This window comes from Biomphalaria glabrata, chromosome 6 (genome assembly GCF_947242115.1).
Source record: "Biomphalaria glabrata chromosome 6, xgBioGlab47.1, whole genome shotgun sequence".
NCBI lineage: Eukaryota > Metazoa > Mollusca > Gastropoda > Planorbidae > Biomphalaria > Biomphalaria glabrata.
The window spans coordinates 40960591-40987010 of record NC_074716.1 but is presented as its reverse complement, the minus strand read 5'-3'; the positions used below and the strand labels follow the sequence as shown (position 1 = coordinate 40987010).

Sequence of the window (26420 nt, the reverse complement as noted above, 5' to 3'; positions counted from 1 at the left end):
CTGGAACTTAAAGGCCAACCCCACCCCCATTGGCTACGCTCATGAAATTTTTTGACTGTCGTTTGCTTTTTTTTTAAAGGAAGTTTTTAATCTCAAAATTCTATGGAGGGGGTTAGGGTTAAACTCAAAGCCCCCCCCCCCCCCCCCTCTGGCTACGCTCGTGAAATTGACGACTGTCGTTTGTTTTAATATTTTTTTTTAACCCAAAATCCTCTGGATAGAGGTTTTGAGCTTGGCTGAGCTCATGGAGTTAGGCAACGCTTGGGCCAGTGATGGTTTAACATTATAATCTCCTCTCCATGAAACAAATTAAAGCAAAACAAGGGGTGGGTAAATTTCATTTCGAGGGGGTTCCCGGTCCCCCGCCCCTTCTCCGGCTACGCTCATTACCAGAAAAACAAATCAATTTTAAACTAGTAACTATAAAGTCTTTGAGGTTGTATATTCTAGGCCCTGGACGTGTTTTCCATCGTTCATATAACAATTTCCATAGTTTCTATATAAATTTGTTTTGTATAATATCTAGACTAAGTACTTTTTTTTTGGTTCGAAAAAAGTATTGAGATAAGGCCTTCTTGGCAAACGGAAAACATCTGTGATTTATGCAAAGTCTCTTAATGTCCGAGATACTGCGGTAGTTGATTTGCAGCCATTCAGTGTTAACATTAAGAGGAAAACAAACCGAAAATTGGACTTATCAGCTAAAAACTAATGATCGTGTCGGTTAGTAATATTATACTTTAATAGGATAAATTATTGATGTATTTTTATCGTTAATTATCGTACTAGATCTAGTCTAGATCTATATAAAGTAATTTACTAGAATTCTAAACTAAACTAAGTTCTAAAACTTAGACTTGTTTAGTTGTTAGTCGATATTCATATTGTGACATTGTCGATAATAAGTTAGATCTCTAGACTAACTAAGACTAACTTAGTTAACTTAAGTAACTAGATTCTAGTCTAACTCTAACTTCAAGTTTAAGTAACTTTAAGTTAACTAAGACTAAACTTTACGTTACTTAGTAGACCACTACAAAAAAAATGTCACTAAACTTAAAGTACTTAAGCGCTTAATTGACGATTTCGGACTTGACTTGTTTGACTTGGACTTGAATTTGAACTTGACTAACTTACTGAAGTAACTCTAGAGTACTCTAGAGTCTACAATCTAGTAGTGAACTCTAGTCTAGTCTAAGTTAGAATTGACTTCAATACTTATAATAAAGACTTATAGTCTAGCTAGATCTAGATCTACTTATTATTGTCTTATACTGACTAATACTGTCAATAATGACTAGTGACATAGTCAGAGTCAAGTGGCAAATCTCATTCTAGTTCTAGGCTGACCATCGTCTAAAGTCTAGACTAGAGTCTAGAACTAGAGTCTAGTCTAGTGCTGTGTTATGATTTTATGTAATATTCAATTGAAACATAGACATAGTTAGTGTAGTCTGTAGAGTGTAGTGACATACTTGACAAAGTGTCACATAGATAGTCACACATGTCACATAGATCTATAAATTCTAGTAATCTAGATCTAGTAATTCTAGTTATATATCATATGCCCATATCATTGCCATCATAGTAGATACTTCGATTTTCCGGTCGCGCGAGATTTTTTTTGGTTACCGGAACCGGTAGTATTCGTGCGGCAGTATTTAAGCCGAAAGCAGTGGTGATTTTGTTCCAGTCTGGTTTTGTCTTCAAAATCAGACACAAAAGGATAATCGGAGCCCTTTGTTTGTTCAAGGATCGGATATCAGTTAATTCTTTGGATTTATATCAGTGCTTTTCTATCGTCTTCATGAAGTTCCAGCGTGTTGAGCATAGGGGTAAGTTGACCATCCATAGTTTTTTTATTATTCTGAAAAGCATAGTTATTTAAGTAAATCCGTGTACCTTAATATCTAATCTAACTATTATTGTTCATATTATCGCAATAAGTGTTCCACTTTTTTAGTAAAAAGTGACCCAGTGCATCAAGTATCTTGGCTAGAAAACGAAACTAGCCGCCATTACTAACTGGAAATGATAGATTCAATGGTTATCAATGGCTGCATAGCTTTTTTGTTAGATCGATTTTTTTTAAATCCATCATCTAGAACAGTTTTATTTAATCATCCGTGATTTTGAATGTTATTTTTTAAACTTTTAGAATGATTTTAACCTAGTTCAATTGATATTTTTTGTTTTTAGTTAAATTTAAGTGATAATTCTTGCAATAGCTGGTAATATAATTGCGATAATTATAAAACAATTTTTATACACAATTTTAAGTGATAGTTACCATAATAATCACTACTAATTATGTTATAAACAAGTTATAAACAAAATAAAACACAAATCAATTGAAATATCATTTTATTTCAATGAAAATACATTTTCAGATATTAATCTATAGATCTACTTAAATCTACTATATTCTCTATATGATTTAGGATAATTGTAGAAATTTATTTTAAAGTAAAGGCTTGGCTGGACTTGGACTTATGAAGTTGAGCCTTCTATTTTACATTAAATGTCTTATATCCTTTTATAAATAAAATCTTTGAACTGCATTTTATTAAAATTGTACATATGTGTAATTTTGTTTGAAACATTTTTTTTTTCACAATTAAATAAAACTAACTTTTTTTGTTACATTTTCCCCAGATAATGTGGGCGTGGCAGGCCTTGATGTCGATGTTGTTGACAATAAGTTTCGAAGGCATATGACTGATGTGAAGAACTTTTGCAGGAAGATTACCCGCAGCTGGCACCTAGTTGTACCCTACTTGGATAAAAAAAATTTCTATCGATGCTGCTGGCAAAAAGACACCTATCCAAGTCCCACGACAGAATTGAACGACCTAGTATGGTGAAGAAGTTGCGACCTGAAGGTGATGTTGAGGCTACTGAAAGGCCAGGTAACACAGAACAACACTGTGCTTGTTGTTGCAGAAAAGCGGTTAGTCTTTTAAGGTAATAACTTTTACATTTTCTTTCGTAAATTCATCTTTATAGTTTCAAAACAATTCCTTTTTTAGGTGTCTCAACCCTTTTGACATTTATTATATTTATTACACAGGGCTTTTTGGCAAGATGTTGACTGGACCGTGGATGACACTGATCTACAAAATGAAAGATGAAACATTTTAAAGATACCATTTATGCAGCTATTATATTTATTCTCTTGTTTTCTAGATCTCTCATGTGAAGGTCTGCATTGACAAACTAAAGCCACTAAAGGCCATTGTGGATTCTCCAGAGAATCTCCTTTCAATACTAACTGATTGCTTTGGCCAGACTCTGGATACTGAAGATCTCGTTCTGAAAACCCTGAGAAATGTGACTGTTGATGAAGTATTTATCGAGATCACTAAAAAACTTGCTGAAGGTTTTTGTAAGGTGCTACAGAGACAGTACTTCAATTGATAATTTCCAACAACAAACAAATCCATTATGTGCTTAGCCATCAAATAGTTAGATATATTTTATTTTAAGGGAACATGTTGCATATCTGGGATGTTATTTATTTAATGTGAAAAATATAATTTCACAATACAGCTGATAATTGTGCTATGAACCATTTATATTAAGTCTTGATAATTTTACCTTTTCAGCAAGCCTACATTGGTATGCATTAAAAGTATTTATTCTATTTCAGCAAAACAGATAGGGTACACCCAAACAATGTTCATCTTCAAACAATCATGCATGATCCTCGCAAGCTTTGGATACTGACGTACATTTGCAAACGCACTCAGACTGATGACATCAAGAAATCTATATTTGTTATTTACATTATATGTAAATTTAAATACTCTTTTTTTTTTTAAATTTTTTTTAATTTTGTAAATCTTGTATAATTATCTCAAAAGTCTAGATTAAAATGTTACAGCTCTCAAAGTATGAAATTGAAATTTTTGTTTTTATTTTTGTGTTGTTTTTCCAACATGTTATTCATCCAAAGTTTATTATAAGTATCAGCAAAAAGTTGTTCATTTCAGTTAAAAGACTAAAAAGTAATTTACGGCTAAAACAGTTGCAACATTTTAAGTGTCAACATAATGAAAACTTCTGTCTCAGATTATAATAAAATAAACACATAATCATGCATGCATTCCTGTAGAAAACTTCATTTAAATTTCTCAATTAATTAAAAATTTATAACCAACATAAATTTTGGTTGCTATAACCATAAGTGTCAACATAATATTTTGTCGAAAAAAACTCAAACTTGTCATTCCACATTTATCAAAAATCAAATTTTAAAAAAAATTCTTATCTCAGTGTTAAAATAGAATAAACAAATAACACATAATCATGCATTTCTGTTCAAAATTTCATTTAAATATCTCAATTGGTTAAAGAGTTATGACCAACATAAATTTTGGTCGTTTTTTAAATTTTCGTTCCACGTTAACAAAGAAAATTTTTTTTTCTTAAACATCTTACTCAGCGTTATAACAGAATAAAAAAATAACACATATTCATGCATTTCTGTTCAAAATTTCATTTGCATAACTCTATTGGTTAAAAAGTTATAACCATTTAAGTGTCAACTTTTTTTTTTTGTCGTTTTCGAAATGTCGACCCACATTTAAGAAATTAAAAAAAAAAGTTTCAACTTCTATCTCAGAATTATAAAGAAGAAATAGATAACACATAAACATGCATTTTTGTTGAAAATTTCATTCAATTATCTCTATTGGTTTAAAAGTTATGACCATTTATGTGTGAATATCTATTCTGTTTCTGTCGTTTTTCAACACCTACCCCTACATCAAGGGCTTAACACAAAAAAGTGTTAATAGATATCCCAGATTAAAAATTGTCATAATTATCAGAACATAATTGCGCATTTCTTTAGAAAATTTTATTACATTATCTTTAAGCGTTAAAAAGTTATAGCAATTTAAATGTATAAGCTCCTCCTTTCGGTCACAATTTTTTGGGTATTTTAATAGGCTAATTTTCCGACACTAAAATTGTCATAACTTATGTTCTAATTAACCTAGAAGCATAAATGAGGTATCAATGAACTCCATTTAAAAAGATCTATCTAACTATACTAGTTTCATTTAGATTCATTAAAGTTGAAATTTTTATCAAAGTACCTACATCATAGTTACATGATTGATAGTAGATATATTATATAACATCAACATATGATGTCATGATACTAGTCATAGTCACTCATTCATTATCATATCATTATGATCATATTCATGATAGTTACAGTAATACAGACATGCATACAGTCCTGCATTATGTGGAACCATCCTGCAAAATCATCTTAAAAGCTCACATGTTCTGCCGTTTCGCATTCAAGATTTTTTGTTCCGCCAAGTCTGAATTCCGACACAAAAAAATCTCATTTTATTAATAGTGCGAAATGAAAATACTAAATGCAAAATAAAATATATATAGGTCTGTGTTTATTGTTTACTTTCATCTCCTCCTGGACCCGGCGTGTCCTAAATTTACAAAGATATGGTTGAGCTAGATCTAGTAGTCTAGGTCTAGTTACTAGATCTATTCTTAGATTAGTAATAAGCCAAATGTTCCATTCAAATTCAAATCCCTTTTTTTCCCGACAATGGCACTACTAGCCTAGACTAGATCTAGATCTATTCTAACACTAACTCAACTGGTTTCTTAGGTTTCTAAGTAATCTAAGAAAAGGATTTAAAAAAAAATGTTATTAAAGATCTAGACCTAATGTAATTAATTAACTTAAACACATTAGGCCAAGGCCTAAATAAGGCTATAGATCTACTTTTTTAAATTACAGTCTAAATTAGTTTCTAGATCTACAATCTAGAAGTAGGACTTGCACTAGTCCTCAATAGATAACTAGATGTGATACTAAATCTAGATCTATCTAGAAATAGACTTAGAAGGAGATAGATCTCTAGATTCTAGATTTCTATGTATTTCTATGTATCATTATGTAATAAATTTAGTTCTTAATAAGTCCATAGATCTAAACATAAATATTTAGATCTCTAAAACATGGAAAAGCTACCCAAGTACTTTGGTGTAACTTAAGATCGCAAACTAAAAATGTGTGAGCACATCCAGGATGTTGCAAGAAAGGCCTCAGGGAAACTTTGCATTGTGCAGAAGCTGGCATCCACGAAGTGGGGAGCCCGAGCAGACATGCTCCGATCACTGTATTTAGGAGCAGTCCGATCACAGATAGACTACAGCCTACCTGTGCAAATTTATGGCTCTAGGACTGCTCTTGAACAACTTGATTAAATACAGTCCCAAGCACTAAGATTTGTCTGTGGAACCTTTGGGACAAGTCCAGTAAATGCGGCTGAAATAATGGCTAATGTAGGTCCACTAAACCTTAGGATGGAAAGGTCAGTACTAACCTGCTTTGAGTGGTATAAAAGGCTAGATGAATACCTCCCAGCTAGAAAACTAGTGGATGGTTGGAGATGCAGAAAACGTATACAAGATGCAGTCTTTTATGCATCATGCCACTAGACTATCTGATAAAGCTGGCCTCTCCACCAACCGACAAAACATTCAACATTTTCATCCCCTTCCCCCTTGGTGTTGCCCAGACATATGTTTGAAACTAGTAGACCCTAATGCCACTAAGCTAAGTCGTTCATCTAACGTCCTTCAAATTCTAGCATTGGAGACCATTAATACCTTCAAGCCCAGTGCTATTTTTGCATACACTGATGGGTCGGCATCGATAGATTCTGGAAGAGCAGGCTATGGAGCCTACATCGACTTTCTTGGCTCTCATTCAGTCAAAATCTTTGGACCATGTGGTAGTGTTTGCATTTTCGATGCGGAGACCATGGCAGTCTGTGAAGCCTTAAAAGTAATTGACTCTCAACTCTGCGAGGGACATTTGAGGGCAACACAGATTGTTGTGGTCACTGACTCAAAATCTGTACTCCCAATGTCGACCCTGTCATCATGGCTTCACACAACATAAAACAACGCTATGGCACCCCTGTAAAAAATGCAGTGGGTACCGAGTCACATATGTGTGACTGGCAACACTATTGCAGACTCCTTGGCCCACCAGGGAGGGAAAATTCCACCCACTGAACAGGCTGTAAGTTTTCATCATGCTCTGGCTATAATTGGAAAAGTGGTTTGAGTGCTGGGACAAGTCCCAAAAAGCCTGTGGAGTCTGGGAGCACACGAGACACCCTGACCGCACTTCCCCGTGGTTGAGGCTGTCCAGGCCTGAGCAAGCTATTATAGCACAGGACAGGCCATTGTCATGTTGGCTCATATTTCTCACGGCTTTGGACAATTTTCGATTCACGGTGCCACCACTTCAGGGAAGAAGAGGAAACCGTGCCTCATATTCTGTTTGACTTCCCCAGACTTGCTGATCTCCGTCTCGACAGGTCTGGGAAACCAAAAATTCTCGACCTGTGTGGCGACATTTATGCACTACGCAAGACAGCAGGGTTTCTTTCCAGGGCTTTTGCAAGAGAGGATTTGAGCATCTCAAGCCCTCACTCAAATGGAGTTTGATGATGATGATGATGATGATAATAAAATTATGATAATCTGTGCTCTTAGACTTAGAGGACTTATTAGATGTAGGTCTAGACTTGTAGACTCTTAAATTATTTTAGATCTAGAACTAGAGACAACATCTAGAGTAACTAGAGTAGAGCCCTAGAAAAGGATAGATAATCAAGTATCTAGATCTAGTCATTAGATTTAGATCTAGTAGTAACAAATAAAAATAGATAGTAACATTTGAGTCTAGGTCATTAGAATACATTTTGGTTAGAATTCATCATATAAGAGTTTGAACTATTGATTTCAAACAAAGGACATGATTATGAATTAAAGGTTTTCTTACTTTTAATTTATACTATTTCCATCTAATTTATAAGAAGCAAACTAGCATTGTTATTTAAAGTAATATAGTTGAAGTTTTATTTATATTGCGTACAGTATGGTAAACGCGTTTATGTCCCACATTGGGGCCCAAAATTCCACATTTTCAACTTGAGTGTTCCACATTCTGGGTCTTGGGGGTAGGCATGTCTGGTAATAATACAGCCGGGGGAATTCCAGCTACCTGTCGCGTCAGCGTGGCAAATCGGGTGGAAACGTCTAGTGGTGGAAACCAGATAGGCTAAGTACGAGTAGCGAACCAGGCCCGGCCGGCCTTCCCTGGGTAAGCTTTTTGTTTTCTCTCACTCTGTGTTTGAGATGGAAAGAACGCCCGAAACCCAGTCCAAAAAGTCTGCCAGCCCGTTCCACAAAGGGGCCGTCATCAGTATCCCATTAGCTGGAGTGGCCGTCCTCGCATGGAACAGTGACGGTTACAGTATAGGAATATGAGACAAGCTCCCCGTAGTCAGCACTGTTCTCTGCCACTTATAGCGTTGTGTACGCTGCACGGCCCGGTCTGGCCAGGTCAATCGATATGGCCGTCTACTGCTGGGAGCCCTCAGACAGGACAGGGGTGAAGAGCCCCATGTCCAGGCCTGGTGGTTAGATAAAAGCCTTTCTAACCCCCAACTGGATTATGGCGCCGACGCTCTACTGGACTTCACTGAAGGTAATAATACAGAAGTCAGTAGTTACTGTTTTACTAGATCTAGAATCTAAGATTAGTAGATCTATAACTATATATACTATATATTGTAACTATATAGAGTAAAGCTGCCATATCAAACACAGTAACACACCTATTTTGTATACCATATCAGGCATATCGGACATCTCACCTTATTTTTATCAAAGTAATAAATAAATAATGCGTCTTTATTTTGATGATTGGCAAAATGACACCCTCATTAATTATGGACCACAGAAACAAGACTTGAATAAATTTGCTTATTAAATAAATCTTAACTTATAAAATACAGACCTTACTTTAAAAAAGATGATTATGTCTTACATATGTACCTCAATTTAGTCATGCAGGCTAATCAGTGCCAAGTCATTGGTTTTCCTGGCTGATTGAATTAAACCATTGTAAACCCCCCCCCCCCCCCCCCCCCCCCCTTAAATATCAAATTGAAGCATTTGAACAGTTTTCTTATCTTTTGTTTTTGTTCATTTCAGGCCTTAAGGTTTTTATAAAGTTTTAAGTTTAATTTCTATATTTTTATTCAGATATTTCATTACTAGCCTGGAAAGAAAAACAAGATTAATGCATCTACTAGAGTTACAATTTTAGTTTTGTATTTAGGAGTCTCTATAAATCTTAAAAATTGTACAGTGCAGCACAGTCTCATCTTAAAATTATTTATATTATTTAGCAACTGATAAAACAGCAGTTAAAGACCACATCTAAAAATTAATGTCATCTAAAAGTCTGATTTTGACAAAGCTTTTACATTCTTGAAAAACATACTTATCTGCTTGGAGGAGCGGTGACTGAGCGGTAAAGTGCTTGGCTTCTGAACCGAGGTCCTGGATTCGAATCCTGGCAGAGACTGGAATTTTTTATTTTGGGATCTTGGGCTCTTCTGAGTCCATTCAGCTCTAATGTTACCTAACATGACACCCTCGTAAAACCTCGGAAATAGATTACCTTTACATCATCTGCCCTATATATCGCAAGGTCTGAAAGAGGAACTTTACTTTAATCTGCTCAGGATAGAAAGTATAAACTTGGCAAAAAAAAACTAATCATGTTTATGATTTGATTGCATTGTTTCTTGTAAACAGGTTTGTAACATACTGTTCTTATTATGTATGTCTGCTAACCAGTCTCATAAACACTACCCACAGAGATCCAGTGTGGTAGCTGCATCTCCTGTTGATGATGACAAAGTTCTGTGTATCATCCGAGATCTTGTGGACAGCCATGGTGGCACAGCTGGGAAGCAGTCACTCAATCTGCAGGCCTCAACTCCAGCTTGTCAAGCAGCCAGTGATATAGCCAGAGCATGCGGCTACAAAGCCAACACTGTGTCGATTCATTATGAACAACAGAGTGGAGGCAATGATGATGTATGTTCCAGTCTTGTTATATTTTTATATAATGTCTTTTTAATGTTAAATTGGTTGTTGGTATATTGTTGCTTGAATAATTTTCTTACAGCCAGATATGCAATTTAAAGTGCAAACACCTTATGACTAGCAAGCTGCCTGTTATGTGATGCAATGAATATTTAAAAAATGTGTTTAAATTTGTATATAAATGTGTGTGTGGGTGTGCGCGCATGTGTGCATGTTTTTTTTCTTTGTGTTGTTAATTAGTTTTTCAAGAAAAATGGAACATTTTCTTTAGGATGTACTTTAAATTTATTTCCACCCTCCAGAATATAAAATTGATTCCCTCCCTCCTCCCCTACATCTATTAGTTTTAAGTTCTGGTTTGACATACAGACTGCATTTTAGACATAGGAAAAATTCATTGAAACCCTTTTATACATTTATTCATAAGCATAATAGCATGTGTCATGCATTGAACTCTACTGCTTTGCCATTGGTACAGCAATTTTTATGTCAAAGGCAAAGATGAATTAGATTGGATTTGTACTGAAACTATATTTGGATTAATTATTTGAATGAGATTAACACTATTGTTAGTGAATTGTTTACTAGATAAATAAATGAAGCTATCAACTTGTATAAATTTCAGATTTTACTGGAGAAGCTGGAAACTGATGTGTTGCTAGGCACAGTATGTTCAACAGGAGCCAGACGACACAATTTTACAATTCATGAACTAGACGGCACAATGCCTGAAAAGCTAGTTAGTTTGTTTCAACTTTTTAGTTGGGAAACACTTTTAAAATGTTCTTTCTGTTAGGTTACTGTATTGTCTTTTAAAAGCTTTTTGACACAAAAGTATTGTTAAAAACAAATGTTAATCAAGTTAGAAAAAAATCTTCTATTCTTCATATATATTCTACTGTTTTAGTATCAAGATATTTTCTCTTATTAAAAGGATGATGTGTCTACCACATCTAATGATGCCAAGTGTTCAGTCAGTTTGCCATCTCAACAGCCAGAGGACTCTGTTTATTCCCACAATGCTACAACAAAATCAGAGACAGGTCAGATTAATTATAACAAAGAAAAAAATAGACTTGAATTATTGTGATTTTTTCCCCTTATTATCTTTGTAAATATTAAAACCCTCTAAAGTTTATTATTTAAACAGCTTTTTATTCTGTTAATACAGCAGGTTACTCTGTATACTATTAAACTATTCAAATTTTATATAGATTAGAATAGAAACTTGATGGAGAACACAAACCATGTGACTTGAACATCACTCTTAATTAGCATAAATAAGGGATTTAGGTTTGTGCTTTTACAAAGTGAACTTCAAACTTGCATTGCTCTTTTAGTGTCCACGAATTGAGGCCATTTTTTCCCATTTTACTACTGTAACATTATATGTGCTTAGAGATTACATTTAGTAACATTTCAGTGTTTGTTACCACCTGGTTGTTTATTATACTTTTATTTTATTTTACTTAATTCCCTAGGATATCTTGGATTGGTCAACCAGGCCATGACATGCTATTTAAACAGTCTTCTGCAAACACTTTTTATGACCCCTGAGTTTAGAAATGCGCTATACAGGTAACTATGTGCTCATTATTAATGAATTTTTTTTCTCAAACTGTATAAATTGAGTGTGTTTATGAAAAGCTCAACTACTTCTTATAAACAAAAAAAGAGCAGAAAAATACTAAAAAAAAATAATACAAATCTACCTTCTAACAGTTGGTCTTTCGATGGCTCTGAAGATGAAAAAGTGAAAAGTATACCATATCAACTACAAAGACTCTTTTTACAGTTACAGGTAATAATGTTTTTGAATCATTTTACAGTAAAAAGTAATTACATCAAACAGTTGTCTTGGTTATAAATAAGTTTTCTTTAGTCTCATATAAATGCGACTTACAATGACTGTTGAATTAAGCAAACAAATCTAGTTAGTCCTGTAAGGTAACTTGCATTACCTGTTTATTACTGACTAGAAACTGATCACTTGTATATTACCATAAGTATCAGCATCTTCTTGAATATCAATAGAGTTGAGAGTAATTGGCTTCCTAGTTTAGAGAGCATGGGTGTCTAAAGATCATGGGTTTGAATCCTAGTGAACATTAGGATTCTTACTTGTATTTTGCGGACATTCCTGAGTTCTCATATCTCTAATGAGTAGTTATTTTGTGCCTAATGCAAAACATCATCCACATCTCCTCACTTTTTAGGTATAATCACTAGTTCTGTAGTATTTAAAAAGAGAATTGATTTTACAAATACAAGTTTTGTTGCTAATGATAAATATCATTTACTTTCCTAGGTCTGAATTTTTTTAAAATTGTAAAATAGTGAAAATCATATTACCAAGTGTAAGAACCATTAAGAGTAGGGTTGCCCAACTTTTTTTTCGTTTTTTTTGTGTGCATCAGAAGTGAGTCATGGGCCGGATTCATCCTGTGGGGTGTTACTTTGGGCATTACTGATCTAGATTAGCATATAAAACACAATACCAATTAAGTACATAAATCTGTGTACAATTGTTCTATTGCTGTCCAGTTATGGTTGAATATATTTAATAAATTAACTTTTTTTTCCCAGACAAGTAAGAAAAGAGCTGTTGAAACCACAGATTTGACTCGTAGTTTTGGTTGGGACAGCAGTGAAGGTAAATTTCATAGACATAAGAAAGAAATTAAAATAAAACGGATTATCAGTCTTTGAACGATTGATGATTGTTGGCTTTTTTTTTTTTTTTTAATTTAATGGTAATTGTTTTTTTTTTATAGTCTAAGTAATTTATACTTTTATTTATCTTGAACATTTATGAGTACATCAGCATACTGTATGAAAATGCTTTGATTATTTGACAATGTTTCATTCATAGGAAAAAATATTGAATGTCAGAAATAAAACATCTACAGGCTTCTCTTTAAAAAAAAATAATTCTTCTAGTAAAAAAAAAGTTGTTTTTTTTTAAAATCAGCTTTGTTATTAAATATAACTGGGATCTGATTTCACTATTAAACTAAACTATCAAGCTGCAACCATTATGTAGTTATAATAAAGGATGAAGTTCTAGCTGCTTATTTGACATATTTAGCTATTTGCAATGTTAAAGTCTCTGATAAGAAGGCTTGAAATAATTAAATGAATACAAATTTACACATTCACTATGAAACTCATAAACACATGGTCTGCTTTAGTTATTTACCATGTTTAAATTTGAGAAGATTTTTGATGGTATAACAATGTCTTCTATTTACAGTGTGGCAGCAGCATGATGTTCAAGAACTGTGTCGTGTGATGTTTGATGCTTTAGAACAAAAGTGGAAGAATACAGTCCAAGCCAATTTAATCAATCAGTTATACCAAGGCAAAATGAAAGATTATGTCAAATGCCTCGAGGTGATGATTTTTTAATGATTGGTTTGTAGGTTAGAAATAGAAGTGTAGACTAAATCTTTAGGCAGGATTGTAAACAGTATTCTAAATTATATTAATAAAAGAACAACAGTTAACTGTTCCAACTAGTTATATATCTTTTCCAGATCAGGCAGCTTTTCATTAAGTTTTTCTTATGAAAGGGGATTTGGGGCCATTGTCTTGTTCGGGCCTCTCATTATAATATGCAGTTTTAGAAGACATGGTCGGCATTCTCTGGTGACACTCCCATTCCCAATTCCATGGAATAGTTAATGAATTTTATATTTGTAGCTGCTTGCCAATATTAATCCTTTAACTTTTATGCAATCATTACACCAATTCATACAAGTGAACTGTGTTATTTGTGTTTAAAGCAATGTATAGCTCTTGAATGTAAACTTTAAAAAAAAAAATTAAAAAAAATTTAAGTCTTAGAACTTTATTGTTAGTTTTTCTTCCAATTAACTATATTATATTCCAAGTATGTACCGAAGCTGAAACCAAGCATTTCTTTATGTATCAATCATCTCTAATCTTCAGTGTGGCTATGAAAGTGCTCGTGTTGATGCCTACCTGGATATCCCTTTGGTTATTAGACCATTTGGTTCTTCAGAATCCTATGGCAGTGTGGTAAGCTGTTTTAGTAATCTTTTTGTTTATGGAGGGCTCTTTGAGTGGTTTCAATAACATCCTAGAATGTTTTTGAATAGCTCAATTGTATTTACTCATATTTTGCTATGTAGGCAGTTTATATAGACCAGCTTTCTAGTAGTTTTATAGCTATGGAATGAAATTCTTCTGTTAATGACTTTTGAACAAACATTTCGTGCTAAAGAAAGCTTATTATATCATTGAAAAACTCTTTGACTTTTTAACTGCTTATGTAGAGTTGTGGTATTTCTATATGTTATCGCTATTTTTTACATTTTGTCTTGTGATAGATTGAAGCGATGAATGCCTTTGTCCAGCCAGAAATATTAGATGGTACCAACCAGTACTTTTGTGAGAAATGTAATAAGAAATGTAATGCTCACAAGGTAAGCCAGTGTGCTGGAAAAACTACATTAGTGTCATGTCATAGTGACAAAAACTGGCTTATATACTTAGTGAAATACTCCATCATTTAATGGCAACATTTAAAGATTTCTTTATTAGACTTTTTTTTTTTTTTTGGGGGGGGGAGGAGTCACCATAAAAACATTTTTTGTTTATTTGCAAATTAATTTTCTTATATGACTGACAATATTTGTATTATGATGTAATGTTTCTATATATGTTCTTTGATTTTCAGATCTAGATTCAAAATTTGTATTAAATAGTTAGAATAAGAACTTGTTTCTGTCTCTTCAGGGTCTGAAGTTTGTTTTATTCCCCTACCTTTTAACACTTCAGCTCAAGAGATTTGATTTTGACTATACCACAATGCATAGGATTAAGTTGAATGACAAGTAGGTATTCTTTGTTCTAGTTCCACTGTTTTGCATCTTGTTTCTTTTTTTCTTTTGAATGTTTTGGATTTACATGAACAAAAAAAAACTTAAACTCCAATTGGTTATCATTTTCAGGATGACATTTCCTGAAATTTTAGATCTCAATCATTTTATTACGTCCACCAGTCATCAGTTGAACAAAGATATTGAAGGGGAAATAGCAGAGGAGGACAAAACAGTAGTGTCCAATGGTCAAGTGGACAGCAGTGATGAGGGTAGGTAATTTACAGGTTGTCTCAATAATATTTTTTGTGTTAATAGCACTTCACTGACCCTCACATAACCTAAAGACTAGTAATGACCACACTCACTAAAACAAACAGTACCACCAGGGCTTTAAATAAGCGAGATGAAAGCCTGGGCGTTGTTTATTGTCTGAACAATGTCGCCCACATAGCAGTTCCCCCCTCTCCAGGCAGCTGATTAACCAAAGAAATAGGAGTTGGACTGGTTGTCAGAGGCTATTTGAGACACATGCCATTGGAAGCATTTTATAGGTAATGATGGGCTTAAAACCATTACCACTTCCAGTGTTAACAACTTTGGGAACCAAGACAGTACCAAAGCATCTTATTTAGAACTTAATCCATCTCACACCTAGTATATTATCTCAATAGCCCAGTATATCTGTAAATGTGTGTAAAATGTTTTACATGTTTCGGATGTTCCTTCAGAGCTAAAGATAATTTATTTCCTAGTCATAACTTCCCGCAGGACAATGGGGGTTAGCAGTGGGCAGAGTATAACACCCGGGATCATCGACAAGGCCAAACGACAGTCCAGTGTGCATACAGCACGGCCAGGCAGCCACCCTGTATGTTATTGCAGAGTAGCTAATAACACTATTTTTCCATGAAAAGGACCACCAAAGAGCTCAAAGCTCATTACAAAAAGCTGGCTAGAAAAAGATGTCCACACACTGGATTAAACAACCAAGTATAATTAAATAGTTGAAAACTATTGCACACTACATGTTTCCCTAGCACAGTCTGCAATAGAGCCTACTGCTCAGCAGCAAACAAGTTGTTAAGAAGAAGAATTCCAGACTCAGGACTAAACTATGATTTTTGAAAGAATTTTTAATAATAGAAACTTGTTGTAGTGGCATTTAAATTGCATATTTACTGAAAATATTTTTGGAAATTTATTGCTTTAAGAATTATTTTTTTTAGTTGTGAAATAAATGTAACCTAATATTTAGTGTATATGCAACTTTCAGATCACTTGCCTTTTTCAATTTCAAGTCACCATTTTAAGTTACTTGTATAACACCTGGGCTGATCTTAAATTATGCACAGAATTTAACATTTTAGCTTCTAAAATAAAGTCAAATAATTTATTTTCTGAATTAAAAAAAGAAATGTACGTTCTATGCACCAGTTAAGAAAATTCAGACTTAATACCAATGCATAATTTTTCTGAAAGTATTTTCAAATTACCTATCATAACAAGTTTATTCTTTTTCCCTAGGCATTGATGAAGGTATAGAGATAGAAAATGGTTGTTCAGCTGCTTCCTCTGGCAGTGATTCTTCCAGCATAAGTGGCGATGCAACAGCAAACAACACACGCAACTCTTATTACTCCGGTGGAAAGGTGAGATATAGTCCATTGTATGAAACATTCACCATTGACCAACTATGTTGCAGAATGTCCTATTAATTGTATTTTTTCAATTTTTTAAAAATAAAATGCAGTCTAAAAATTACTTTCAAAAGCCAAAACCTTCTGCTGAAAGCAGCTAACTGCTTAAGTAAATGCTTAAAACACATTTCTTTGACTTACAGAGTCAATTAGTTCCATAGACCCATCATTATTGAGATTTTTTCTTTTTGGTCATCATCTTCAGTCCTAATATAATTGTCACTTGATAGTTTTGAGTGACATTGGGTTCTTTTCTTGTAGGCTTTGCTTGTCAAAATGGTTAACTAGACATAGCTAGAAAAAACTGAAGAACTTCTGGTATAGCAGCCACATACAAGCTTATTATGATTACAAAAGTATAGTATATTAGGATAAGTGATGACACCACACATTTAAAATGCATGGGATACACAACTTGAAATACTTGGATGTTCATGTAATATCTTAATTATAATGTCCTATTCTAAGTACAAGAAATAGCACTGCGGACTAGCAATATTCACTACAAGTTCTCTACTGTCTTGTAGAAATTATTTGACTTCATTTTGGAAGCTAAAATTTTAAATTCTGTACATATTTTTAGATCAACCCAGGTGTTATACAAGTAACTAAAAATGGCCACTTGACTGCTTACTCCAGACTTCAATATTCAAAAATGCTCTCCACTCTGACTGGCTACTGACTGACCTTAGTGCAATGTTCACAATATTTCACCTTAGCACATGGCTGTTGTGAATCCCTATTCACTAAATTCATATTGGTATTGGGGTTTACTAAATAGGTCACAACTAGGAGGTGACAATAATAATAATGCTGTAAGCCAACATAAAAGACATAAAACAGAACGAGCATTATGTACATGTAGAGCATAGCAATAAACAATAAACACAATTTTTCTTCTCCAAAATCAGTAGACATTTTGAACAGATGGGTTCTTATGTTATTGCAAGTAGTGTGGCCTGTAGACAGCAGTGGTCAAAGTAAATTCTGAGATTTTTAACTTTATTGACAGACTCAACTTGTCACCATTTTATTTTAAACTATGGTTTGATTAAGCTCATTATTTTTTAGTTAGTTTTGACCACCCTCATCTACCTGCAATAACTCTGATACTGACTGCCTGATGCCAGACTTCTAATAGAACTGTTCAATTATTTATGCAATGTATCCAAACAAGGGTCTTGTTTACATTAATATTTATCAACTAGTGTATGAGGCATATAATATTTATATTTTAATGACATAAAAATTTTTAAAATTTACTTTCTGAGTTTTAAAATAATTTATCATTTGCAAAAAAAATGTAATTTCAGTCTTATGAATAGATAATTTGGTTTCATTTAAATATGTTTCAAGTTTCTGATAACTTTGTTGAATGTTTTCTGACAGGGTCCCCATGTATATGAACTGTTCTCCATAATGATTCACTCAGGAAGTGCTGCAGGGGGGCACTACTATGCATACATTAAGTAGGTGTTGATATTTAGAGGATTTAAAATAACATCGAAAGTGTTGTTTCCAATGTCATTGTCTCTAGCTCCATGACAGATTTCTAATGTAGGTGTTTTTTATTTCTTTCTGATCAGGTCTTTCAAAGATGGTCAATGGTATAGTTTTAATGATCAACAAGTATCTAAGGTAAATAAAGCTATTTCTTGAAATAATTTTATGTATTTTGTCAGTCTGTTGTTTTTAAAAGACTCAAATGTTTGGCTCGTAACTTCTTTGCTGTGAGTGGTGTCTTTCTGTCCTGCTCATTGTAATGGACAGGTACATTCATCATTCTGATAAAGCATGTGTGTTTAACAGTGTATTCATATAAGTAATTTAAACATCTAGTGATACCATGATTTTAACATCTACAGATAACATATGATGATATCAGAAAAACATATGGTGGCTCCTCTATGACAAGGGGATTTTATTCTTCTGCTTACACTAGGTAAAGTACAATGTTTAACTGTTCCATTTTTTTCTTGATTTGTTAATAATCTTTTTGGGCTTTTATTGATGGTTAGAATAACTTTTGTTCATTTTTTAATAGCTCTTTTTGATCCGTACACTAAATAAAAAATGTTTTTTGTATGTTATTTTTTTTTTTTTTACTATACCTTTTATAGTACAACATACAGAAAAAACATAAAAATATATATTAAAGAAACCTACTTCAAAAGTGTACTGAACAAGGGGAAATACATTGTATAAATAGAGATATTTTTATAATTTTTTTTTTCTTTATGTTTTCTATACTTTTAATAGAGCTTCATTTGGTTTGTATTCTAGCTCAACGAGTGCATATATGTTGATGTATAGACAGATTGACAAAACACAAAATGCTGGTAAATATAATCATGAAATATTAATTTAGTCAATGTTTTCTAACTCATCACTTATGTTGAAATTCTAAGGTTTATTTAACTCTAGTAAGACTCTAGGAAAAAGTCTTTACAATATTGTCCTCCAACATTGATTTTCTAAACTAAGAGTTTGCACCTCAAAAGATAGGGAGCACTTTTTAAACACATATTCAATTTACATGATCATTTCCATTTACATCTTATGATCATATTTGTTCTTTCTTTTCACTGTGAGAACAGCTATAATTTTTTACTTTATCAAACAGATTTTATGCAGCCTGAGGATTTCCCTGACTTTCTGAAAGCGGAACTAAGGCACATGAAAGAGAAGGAGGAAGCAGAGAGAAGACAAAGAGAGATTGACAAGTCCACATGCAAGGTGAATTATCTCTTGTGTTTTTTTTTTAAATAGCAAAGAACAAATCAAGATTAAATGAAAAGCTTAAACAATCAAAATATGCTGCAATTGAAGAAAAGCTAAAATGAAGTAATATCCTACTACTTGCATAGATTAAATGTATTTAAATGTTGTTTTTTATTTTGTCTTGAAAAATGCTTTCAATCGATGTAAATTAAATTTTTTTCTGGATGTTGTGATATAAATTTTGTTCTTATTAGTTGTTTTAGCATTTAGAAAGACAATAGTTTTGTTACTATTTCTTTGTTAAAGTAATAATTCTTGCTGCAACTGTAACTTTTTGTTTTGTATTCTTACAAAAATATCCAGATTAAGCTGTATTGTTTCCACCCACAAGACCAGCACAAGATGGAGGTTAAGCTGGAGATACATAAAGACAAAACATTATTAGAAGCTACAGAGATAGCCAGAGAGGTAATTAGTGAAATAGTTTAGTGTTTAAAGTGTCTCAGCAGTAAAGACTGTTGACTTTGTTTTAAGTAGATTATTTGAATAGATGAATAATTAGGTTTGTAAAAAAACAACAACACTTAATATGCATGTTATTGGGAGTAACATAAACTAGTTTACTTTTACGTGAGCATTTCAATTGTTTTCTACACATACATGTGAAAGGTATACAGGGTTCGTAGCGCTCCTAAAATCTCCTAAAAAATGAAAAGTCTCCTAAAATTCTCCTAAAATTTTGTCCACTCTCCTAAAATTTTTACCCAGTATTTTTATTTAAATTTAATTTTGCTTATTTCTTGTTAAAAATGGGAGGGGGGGGGGACAGCGTAACTAGGCATTCTGATCGCGTGACGTTACGGGTCGGCTGTGTTAATGAGCTGACCAGTGACGCGTCTACACAGCCTTTCACCCACTTGTGAAGCGCGACCTCATTGTTGAAGATGGCCTTAGCTCAAGCAAGCATTTCACCAGGCATTATTTTTTTCTGAAGGCAGCTTAGAAATGGTTGTTTCCTTTCATTGAAGATGCGCTGGATTTACAGTCTGTAGTGACTTTTGTCTATAATTAGAACAATGACTAGCCTAATGTGTAGGCTACACCCCTCTGGGTCCTCCCTCACATAAAATCTTCTTGTTGTAACAGTGACTTTGCGCGGAAAGTCCATAAATCATCTAGCTAGTGACAGATAGGACTAGTAGATTTAAAAGTAGAAGAAGCAATTCTTATATCTACTTTTTTAATTTTAGTCTGTTGCCTATAATTTTGTCTAAAAATGTCTTTTGTAGGAGAGGGGGGGGGGAGATTAAGAGTGTCTTAGACTATCCAATAATGCAGCTTTATAATATTTTCTTTTTAAAATAAAATTAAGTCAGTGAAAAATTTTCTGTATCTATTAATTGTTATTAAAATTAAGTAGAACTGTCTACAAGTAAGGTTTGTGACATACAACTAGGCCTATATTTTACAGGCTCTGTTTATGAGGAGAATTTAAGCAGTTTCACTTCCTTAAATACACACCATGACTAGAGTTTCTATAAGAAAAAAAAATTTACATTTCCACCTCTGATAATATACATTTTATAGACATCTTTAAAAAATGTTTTTTATAGAAAAAAATTAAAAAACAGGAATAGCAACCATTTATAATGTTTTTTAAAAATCTTTAAAAAAAAAATGGATGTTATAGGTTTTGGGATAACTTTTATTACATTTTCTGTGGACATACCACAGCTGATGACATTGTTTCTGTTCTGGGTGGGATGTTGGCAAGATATTTATTTCCACATTCATATATACCAATAATTAATGTAAAAAATGTATAATTTTGTGTGTGTTTTTCATTGTAGGTATGTGAATTTGTGTGTGTGCATGAGTGCATGCATGTGCGTGTGTCATACCTTTCCTCCTTAAAAAACCTCCTAAAATCTCCTAAAATTTTGTTATGAAAAAGTGCTACTAACCCTGGGTATAACAAAGTTTTATTGTGCATCTTAATGAATTTATCAGAAATAAAAATGATCTAGAGATCAAGTAAAGGAACTATACATGGCAAAAAAAAACACCAAAATAAACATGTTAGAGAATGTATATTTTGACTTTGGCTTGAATTAGTCTTTTTGACTCCCAGTAGAGCATAATGCTGCAACAGTACTTGGCAATCAGACTCTGTTCTGGGTCTTTCCCCTCAGTTGGGTTCATGTCTATCTTGCCTTCTTTAGTTCTTGTTCTACCAATCTCCTCAATGTTTTCTGCGGTTTCCCAGCATTTCTGTTCTGTGGGTTCCAGTCTAAGAGTCTGTTCTGAACATTGTCTGCTGATCTTTACATTGTATGCACAATCCAGTCCCATTTGCATCATTTGTTTTCTTGCTATATTGGTATTTGCTGAATATATATTCCTACAAATACATGGTTATTTTGAAATAAATTTGTTGGCACTAAGTTGATTGCTGAGAGGATGATTATTTAATTATTTTAATTTTCTTTTTTATTGTAATTATATTTCTGTGTGTGTGCATACTATATACAATTTGATATTTTCCTATATGTTGATAGCTTTTCCACCTGGAAACATTGGTCCCCTTGGACTGTTGTCGTCTGGTGAAGTATGATGAGTATCAAGACTCTCTGGAGAAGTCCTTTGAAGGAGAAGAGTCAACCCTGATCTCTCATGTGCTGGGTGGAGTCAAGTCCAATTATACTTTTGATTTGCTCTTGGAGACTAAGAAGTCTGACCAGGCCTTTAATGAATACAAACCAGGAGGTGAATATTCTGAGTTGTAGTTTTATGATGAATTCCTTATCTACAATAAGAGAAAATGCATTATGTTGTGATCATCTGTAATGCTAAAAGCACCCTACCTCTACATGGTGTGATACATTAGCTAAACTGGAATAGATCCTCATTCTTGTCCTTGGGGCAACATACTAAACAGGGTCATCTGTCAGGCTTCAATGAGGAATTAAGAAAGGATAATTGTCACAAAAGTGGATAGGAGCTTCTTATTTAAAAGTTTACTTTTAATGCTAGATTAGAGTTATATGCAAAATACCAATTTAAAGTAAAGTTACCCTCTCAGACCTTATGATCTATAAGGCAGATGATGTAAAGGTCATCTGTTTCTTTGGCCTAAGGTTAACAAGGGTATTGTGGGTTCCACGACAATTCGTTCACTGACATTTTGTTCACCGACAAATCGTTCACGACTTTTCATTCACGTGACTATTCGTTCACCAGACATTTCGTTCACCCGACAATTCGTTCACGTGGCTATTCGCTCACAGACAATTTGTTCACCGACAGTTGGTTCACGACAAATCGTTCACGCGACAAATCGTTCACTAACAATTCGTTCACAGACAAATTGTTCACAGACAAATCCTTCACTGGATAGTAACATTTGTTAATATATATTCTCGTCACGTGTTTAATTTATTTACATTAAAACTTTTGTATCTATTATTTCCAAAAACAAAAACTTTCTAGAGATCAGGTCTAAGTCTAATCCGAGTTTATTTAATTTTGTTGTTGTTGTAGTTAATATTTTGTTAATGAGGACAGTATGTGATAAAAATTATGCTTAAAATAAAAAAAAATTTAAAAAAAGAGATCTTACAAGCTAGCTGAAAAATGTAAACGGGCCCTCATTTTTAGGTAACATTTTTACTTTCACCTTTAATATACCTTTACACCCCCCTCTTTTTTTTCATCTACTGGGAATCTACCCATTCATCTGGATACTCTAGTTAACACCTAGTTGAGTGCTAGACAGACTGGCTCCTCTGGAAGTAATAAAACTTTATTGGACATTGCCTATACACATGTTCAATCTGTTAACATTGAAAATATCTACTAGACATTAGTATAGTGCTTTCCATCAAGTTTAAAAGAAGTTTTATTTTATTTTTATTTTAGTTAACTTGTTTCTATATGTGACCACCCATTGGTAGACTAATTTGATTGCTTGGACCTCAATAACAAATTTATTGAAACAATTTTATTTTGTTGTATTGCGATAAATTATAATTTTTTGATAGGGAACCAAAATATTTCCTAGTGTTGTATATGTAATTTTTTTTTTTTCTTAGATGTCTTAATTGATAAATATTAACCTTAGATCTGTATCTAGTATGTGACGTTCAGAGTTGAACAGTGAAACCATATATTGTACCAAATCTAGTACCATTGTTAAAAATCTAAATTCTCTCTCGTAAAAACACTGAGAGGATTGTGGAAAAAATTCTATGTGTCTGAGCTAGCCAGGAAAACCAGTGACTTGGCAGAATGCATGACGCGTAGGACGTAATCATCTTCTTTTTTGAAGAAACGTTTGTATTATATAAGATAGGAGCTTCTTATTTAAAAGTTTACTTTTAATGCTAGATTAGAGTTATATGCAAAATACCAATTTAAAGTAAAGTTACCCTCTCAGACCTTATGATCTATAAGGCAGATGATGTAAAGGTCATCTATTTCTTTGGCCTAGGGTTAACAAGGGTATTGTGGTCATCACAATGACCAACTGACTTCTTTTCCCCAACTGTCATGTACCCATTAGAGCTGGGTGGACTCAGAGGGGACCAAAGATCCAGAAATTAAAAATCAGCGTCTCCACTAGGAATCAAACCTGTTACTCTGGTTCAGAAGCCAAGTGCTTTACCACTCAGCCACAGCGCCTCCCAATTTAGTGATAAATTCTTATAAAAATCTTAAAAACTCCTTAGTAGAAATCACCTACAACATGTGAAAAGTAAACTACCTTAGATGCAGTCCATTAGGGGTCAGAGTGGCTGACTTTCCCCATAGATCCACTGAGAAGGATTGTATATGTGAAGATGGTAACCTACTAGATACTGTGTCAGCAATAGTGTGTCAGAACTGAATGTTACCTTGGCTGTCCTACAGGTGTAACAGTCAAAGTGTTTGTTGTGAACATTTTCTCCAGCAGCATCCATCCTCCCATCAGTGTCCGAGCCTATCATGTGCAAACAGTTCAAGAATTTAAGCAGCTTCTGGAACAGGTTAGTCCTTGTCTTATTACGTTCTTCAGTTTCTGTCTCTTATGATTTATTACACTATTTCTGTTAAGTGAATTATTTGTGTGTGTAATGTTGTTTAGATGCTGGGCTACCCTGCTGCTCAAATGAGATGTGTCCTGGAGAGATTTCATAATGACTTGAGACCTCTAGTTGAACCTGCTAAGACCTTGAAGGCAGAAGGATTCTACAAGTCCAATAAGGTTTAGTTAGATTCAATTACTTATTGACATACTAAAAAGTAAAAAAAATTACTTAAAAAAAACAACAACTTGTTAAGTAAAAAAATTACTTAAAAAAACAAACTTGTTCAATCTTAGCTAATATTGCTTTTATTAAATAAAAAAATTAATACTTTTAAAATAACGGAGAGATCTATTTGGCCAGGCACATATATTGAAAGTGGAACTTGTTTTTTTTTAACCAAGCACTGGGGCTGACATTTTCTAACAAAGGTCAGATCCATTACTGTTTACTAAAATAGGGAACATCTTTAAACCAAGAGGGGACAAATCCTTTCTTTTAAACAACTAAGATTAATTGAAACTTAAGATCCCTAGTTGTGCAGTTATGCATCCATTGTGCCACTACACTCTGTCTCATGAGTCATCACTTATAACAAAATTTACTTTTCTTTTTGTAAGGTTTTCATCGAGTGTTCAGGAGATGTCCAAGACAACAGTCTACCCTACAGCCAGTCTAAACTGTGTCAGCTTCTGGACCAGTACCAAAACACTATTCGTATTACATGTTGTTTACCTAGTCATAGTAAGTCCATATAATTTTTTGTATAATTTAAAAAAAATGATAATCTTTCTGTAACACAGCTACAAGAAGTGTCCTCAAGCTTTTGACATGTGAAGGACATTACTAGAATACAATACTTTTGATAAGTGAATTTAGTTACTTAGTTGGCCTCTTTCAGTTGTAGAACGACTATGGTTCATCTCCTGTCTTGTAAAACACTTTTTTCATGTTAAAGTGGCATTCTTTTTGGTGATAGAGGAGCCAGCCAGTTATTGTTTGGCACACTTTACTTCCAGAGCAGCGACCAATGCTTATTCATTATCCATAGCTTTCTTTCATCTCTCTCCACAATGTGTGGTCTAGGACTAAGTCTTCCCAGTAGTCAAGTCAACATAAATTTCTTTAGCTTTGAGGTCCCATTTGATTAATGGTGGGGATAACCAGTTTTTCTTGAGCAACTTGCAAGTTGACCATAAAGGAGGACTTTCGGGATACAATTGTCCTCCATCCAATGGACATGACTGTCGGCGCAGACAGCGTTGTCTGAGGATCGTAAAGATGCTGGGAAGACCTGAGTATCTCAGCGTTACACACTCTTTCTTGACGTGTTGTTATAAAAATCTTCTGTTTCCGTCTCCTTAGACCTGTTAAAGGCTACTGTTTCTTGAATGTCACAACCTCTGTTCAATTTTGTACCATGGTCTGCCACAATACACCTTTTTGACTTTTATTATGTCCTCTACAGATTTCAGTTTTCTCTCTAGTAAGAATATTTTTAATTCATCCTGGCTCTCATAAATAACTTTGATTAGTATAAGAAATGCTTTTAGTCTGTCAAAAGTATTTTTCTATTTTTGCTGACTGTCAAATGGTCAAAGTAGTTGTTTATTCTGCCTAAAAATGTCATCATTTGTTTCTATTGTACAATTGACATTTTGTTGGCAATAAAAAGCCTTGGTCTTTCCACATGTCAGTGAATTTAATAAAGCCATATAATGACAAACACTTGACCATGAAGCTAATATATGAAAAGAGACTGACTTAATTATATCTCTTTCTCAACAGTTTATCAAAACAAAACATAACACATATAATCTTCATTCAGGCGGCAGCAGATCATTTGTAAATGAAAACACAAATACAGCATAAAAATTGTATTGAAATGTGTAGACTAAACAAAAGCTTGGGTAAAATGAATCAAAATGACTTTGATTAATGAATGCCAGTGTAATTATATTATTTATTCCTATACAGAGTGGATAAAAAGAAATTTATGAATTTGAATTGAACATTGGGATTTTATAATTATTTCTAAGAAAAGTACTTTTTTTTAAAAAATGCTTTTAGTTTGATTATCAAAGAAAATTTGTAAGAAAATTCCATGCCCAATTATTTGCTTTTTTCATATT

The 26420-nt window shown here is 33.4% G+C and overlaps 1 protein-coding gene and 1 long non-coding RNA gene across 3 annotated transcripts in view; both read left to right on the top strand.

Moving 5' to 3' along the window:
• Positions 1-593: 593 nt before the first annotated feature.
• LOC106073422 (ubiquitin carboxyl-terminal hydrolase 47-like) overlaps positions 594-26420 on the top strand; it is a 46338-nt gene continuing 20511 nt past the window's right edge. Inside the window, exons 1-23 of the mRNA XM_013233963.2 lie at positions 594-723; positions 9730-9951; positions 10586-10699; positions 10895-11003; positions 11442-11538; positions 11683-11761; positions 12547-12613; positions 13214-13353; positions 13912-14001; positions 14313-14408; positions 14722-14819; positions 14937-15076; positions 16332-16456; positions 17894-17973; positions 18091-18142; positions 18370-18446; positions 18788-18843; positions 19128-19240; positions 19589-19693; positions 21784-21991; positions 24134-24249; positions 24348-24467; positions 24909-25032. Of these exons, the coding sequence (XP_013089417.2) occupies positions 712-723; positions 9730-9951; positions 10586-10699; positions 10895-11003; positions 11442-11538; positions 11683-11761; positions 12547-12613; positions 13214-13353; positions 13912-14001; positions 14313-14408; positions 14722-14819; positions 14937-15076; positions 16332-16456; positions 17894-17973; positions 18091-18142; positions 18370-18446; positions 18788-18843; positions 19128-19240; positions 19589-19693; positions 21784-21991; positions 24134-24249; positions 24348-24467; positions 24909-25032 (2440 nt within the window). The 5' untranslated portion in view covers positions 594-711. The remainder of the gene's footprint in view (positions 724-9729; positions 9952-10585; positions 10700-10894; positions 11004-11441; positions 11539-11682; positions 11762-12546; positions 12614-13213; positions 13354-13911; positions 14002-14312; positions 14409-14721; positions 14820-14936; positions 15077-16331; positions 16457-17893; positions 17974-18090; positions 18143-18369; positions 18447-18787; positions 18844-19127; positions 19241-19588; positions 19694-21783; positions 21992-24133; positions 24250-24347; positions 24468-24908; positions 25033-26420) is intronic.
• On the top strand, positions 758-3792 carry LOC129926935 (uncharacterized). 2 transcript variants are annotated; one of them, XR_008778641.1, is made up of 3 exons: positions 758-1835; positions 2656-2964; positions 3071-3792. It is a non-coding gene; the product is annotated as an uncharacterized LOC129926935 (long non-coding RNA). The 2 variants fall into 2 exon arrangements; XR_008778640.1 differs by lacking the exon at positions 758-1835 and having other exon boundaries at positions 2238-2964.